At 60.5% G+C, this 3754-nt stretch overlaps 1 protein-coding gene across 1 annotated transcript; it reads right to left on the bottom strand.

The window, feature by feature from the left end:
• Positions 1 to 381: 381 nt before the first annotated feature.
• LOC119151666 (apoptosis-enhancing nuclease-like) lies at positions 382 to 3466 on the bottom strand. Its single transcript, XM_037395834.1, has 4 exons — positions 3216 to 3466; positions 2103 to 2752; positions 1600 to 1800; positions 382 to 1220 (listed from the first exon to the last, which is right to left on the bottom strand). The coding sequence occupies exons 1-4, from the start codon at positions 3346 to 3348 to the stop codon at positions 1017 to 1019; spliced, it is 1188 nt and encodes a 395-aa protein (XP_037251731.1). The 5' UTR covers positions 3349 to 3466; the 3' UTR covers positions 382 to 1016.
• Positions 3467 to 3754: the final 288 nt, after the last annotated feature.

Here is a 3754-nt window from a genome sequence, read left to right as displayed (position 1 = left end):
CTCCTTAACACGGGGAAGCTCCCCAAGCTGGGACAGCCCAGCTGCTGGAGGGTGACACAGCGGGATGCTTTCTCTTGCAGGGGGCTTTCTCCAAGCAGCTGGCAGTGCTGGACTGCAGGGCTGTGGCTGAGCCCATCCCTTGGTTCTCTTGCCTTCACAGGGATAGCCCTAGAGGGAGGGGGCCACTCCATAGCCCAAGGAACCGCTGCGTCCAGCCACCATCAGGCCACTCAAAGCACCTTTTCAGGTTGCAGGTGGGCTTTAAGCCCTGGGGAATGGCATGGTACACAGGCAGCTGTTTGCCAACCTTGTCCCTGCCCTCACCCTCCTGGAGAGCTGCCAGATCAAGATCATGCAACATGTACACAACAGTCTAGCAAGAACAATTTTTAATTCAGAATTGGACAATTGTGTGAATAGTGTATTTTAAATTAAATGCATCCTATCTCTTGTCCATGCTGGCTAGACACTGGTTAGACCCAGACTTTCTTTTCAGGCTTCACTGTGCAAATGAAGTGAGGAGGAGACTGGCCCTGGACAGTTTGCAGCCTTTGGGCATCAGGAGGACGCCACAGTCCTCCCACAGGAGGACTTGCCACTTGCCCACCATGGGGGTAACCCCTCCCCAGAGGGCAGGGGGGGTACCCTGGCAGCCCCCACCCACTGCTGCAGCCATCGCACACCCACAGAGGCTCCCCAAGGCTGACACCAGGACCCTGCTCGCCCCTGAGCACTAAGTGACAGAGGGCAGCCCCAGCACCGATAGCTGTGTGACAGCAAGAGGCTGCATACAGCGTTTTCAGGAGACTGCTGGTGCCCAAGTGTCGCCACTTCTCTGTCCCTGAACAGGGCTGGGGGTGTCCAACTCCCCTGTGCTGTTGCCTACAGTAGGGTTGGGTGCCAGGCAGAGCCTATGGGGCACAAGCCCTGCGGATGAAGGTCAGCAGCCACCTCCACCTTTAATACCTGAGGGCTACAGGATGGCCTGAAACACATGGAGAAGATGCTGTCCCCCATCACAGACTGCTTGTCATCAGGTCTGTGGGCCAGTACTGGTCATCCATGTACTGGATGCTGTCAGCGGTGGGATCTTCGATGGGGCTGGGGGGCCGAGGGGGCAGGCTGCGGGCCAGCTCTGTCTCCCACTGCACCTCTACCAGTCTGTACAGCTCCATGGCCGTCCGAGCATCCTCCACCGATGAGTGCCCTTTGCAGCTGACCTGAACAAAAGGGGAAAAGCCATGTTAGATAAAGTGGGTGACAAAAATCCCACAAGCGTCATTTTGTCTGCTTGCTCGGAAGGACTCAGGTGCTGGGTGTTTGGAGATGGCAAAGGTTTGATGCAGCTGAAGAGATGCAGGAATCTCTTGAGCACTTTCTGGAGGGCACAGGTCCTGTCCCTGCTTTACTGAAATACTTAGTGGTCAGCTTGGGAGGTCCTGGGCTCCCCCAGCTTGATCATAGCCAGGAACACAGGATAAACAAGGCTCACCTCCATCTCGCAGAGAGTACCCATGGAGATGGGGGGGACCAAGCTGACCACACAGGCTCGTAGCAAACCCAGGAACTGCTCCCCACTTCAAGGTTCCTGCTGCTAACCTGGATCTTTTTCTGTAGCAGTTGCCTGGCCAGGCTCTTCAGTGAGATGCTGGCCCTGCCGGGCAGCCCTGCCCTCTGGTTCAGCACAGGGCTCTGGCTGGTGTCTCGGGTCCTGTCTTTCGGGTGGAAGTACTTCAGGGCTTGGAAGTCATTGTGGATGGCGTGTCCTACCACAATCTTGTCTTTCAAGATTTTCAGGATCTGGAAGCGTCAGAAAGGGTTAGACAGGTGGTACAGCAAAAGAAACACCGGTTAAGCATAAAATAAACCATTCAGTGTTAAATTCAGTTCCCTCAGTTCTAGTTTTTAGGTTCCCAGAACTCCAGAGCTCCACTGCACAGCTTCAGAGGCTCCCTGTCCTGTACTTGCGTCTCTGCCTCAGAGAAGCTCAACACAGGCCACCAAATATCCCAACTGGTATTTGGCAGATAACACACAGGGGTTTTTTTGGTTTTGTTTTGTTTTTTGTTTTGTGTTTTTTTTACATGTCTCTCTTTCCTCACCTCTGCCTGGGCAGTCTTGAAGGGAATCGCACTCTTCATGTGCTGCTTGGTGATGCCACTCCAGCGTGTCCGGTAGTCCACAATGGGGAGCTCGGGCCGGACATACTTGTCATAGATGACGTCGCCCTCATAGTTCACCACAGAGCACCGTGCCAGCTCGCTCAGCCTGCCCTGAGGACCAGTGCCCACCATCTCACAGTCGATGGCCACGTACTTGCCCGGGCGCAGGAGCGGGGAGGACATTCGCACCCCCTTGCAGCTGCCATTCCCCTGGGACAGGAGCATGGAGTGGTGCCTGGCTATGCTGTCCGGAGAGGCGGATGGGGACAGGGATGTGGAGATGACCTGTTTGGGCTTGGGGACCTTCCCGCAGCGCGGTGCCCTGGTGCCGTCTGCCTTGGGGAGCGCGCTGCGTGCAGGGGCCTGGCTGCTCTGGCGCCTGCGGGGGCTCAGCAGCCCCTTCTGCTCCAGCAGCGCCCGGCGCTCCATGAACCGCTGGTGCTTACGGCTCTTCTTCTTGCTGCGACCCTGCGGCGAGCTGGGTCCCTCGGGGGGCCGAGCACAGCCCCCCGCGGCGGGGCCAGGGGTGGGCGCTGAGACCTTCGGGGCAGGCAGCAGCGAGGTCATCTGCCCTTTGCCGGGAGGCATCCCTGCCGGCGTGTGCAGGGGGGCATGAGTGCCATGCAGCCCCCATGCCCCCTGTCAAAAAGGGCCCACAGATCCCACAGCAACGACCCCCCCCCCCTCCCGCGGTGTGGGCAGGCACAGGCAGCCCGGGCAGGGCCTATGGGACTGAGGAACGAGGGACACGGACACATTATCCCAGCCGCACCCCCTCGCCCCCTCATTGCCCGGCCTCGCCTGCCCTATTCCCAGTGCCACGGCCGTGCTCGCCGTACCGATCCGTAGCCCCCTGCCCCGTTACCCCTCTGCCCGCCGCAATACACGTCCCCTAGGGCCCTGCCTGCCCATTACCCAGGCCTTCTCTGCCTCTCTCCCGGCCCAAGCCCCTCCCCCCCCCAGTTACCCAGTCTCAGACCCCGACCCGCCCCGTTACCCGGCCCCATTGCCCCCAGCCGCCCCATACGCCCCCTCGGCCGCCCCCAGACCCACCGCCGCCTGCCCCGACCCAGCGCGGCTCCCACGTGTCCGGTCCGGAAGCGGCCGCGCTCACATGCCCGGGCAAGTCCCGTCGTAGCCACGCCCCCTGCCTTCCCATTGGCTGTCCCGGAGGGATGATTTGCATGCAGGGGGGCGGTGCTCACAGCCGCAGCAGGGCAGGGCGGGGCAGCCCGCGGTTCGCTATAAGGCGCCCCGGCGGCAGCGCAGGGGGCGTGGGGGCTGCTCGGCGCTTCCAGCTGGTTCTCCCGCTCGTCCTGGTGGGAAGAACCCTCTTGGGTGGTACGTGCTGGGATACTGAGCCCCATACTCAAACTCAGGCTGGTACCAGGATGGTGCAGTTGTTCTGTGTGTGTGTGCTGGGGTGCAGTGCTGAGCCTGTGGGCATCCCTTTTCCTGCCGCTGCTGGCTTAGGGGTACTCTTCCTGGGTGGGCTGAGGCACAGCAGTGTGGAGTCTGTGTGCTCCAGGTTCTCCCATGGGGTTCCCCTGGGTAGCAGGGGGGCACCTCTGGCTGGGGCATGGTTGCAGGGG

This window comes from Falco rusticolus, chromosome 7 (assembly GCF_015220075.1).
Source record: "Falco rusticolus isolate bFalRus1 chromosome 7, bFalRus1.pri, whole genome shotgun sequence".
NCBI classification, from domain to species: domain Eukaryota; kingdom Metazoa; phylum Chordata; class Aves; order Falconiformes; family Falconidae; genus Falco; species Falco rusticolus.
The sequence above is the reverse complement of the archived record's forward strand: the minus strand, read 5'-3'. Positions and strand labels throughout refer to the sequence as shown.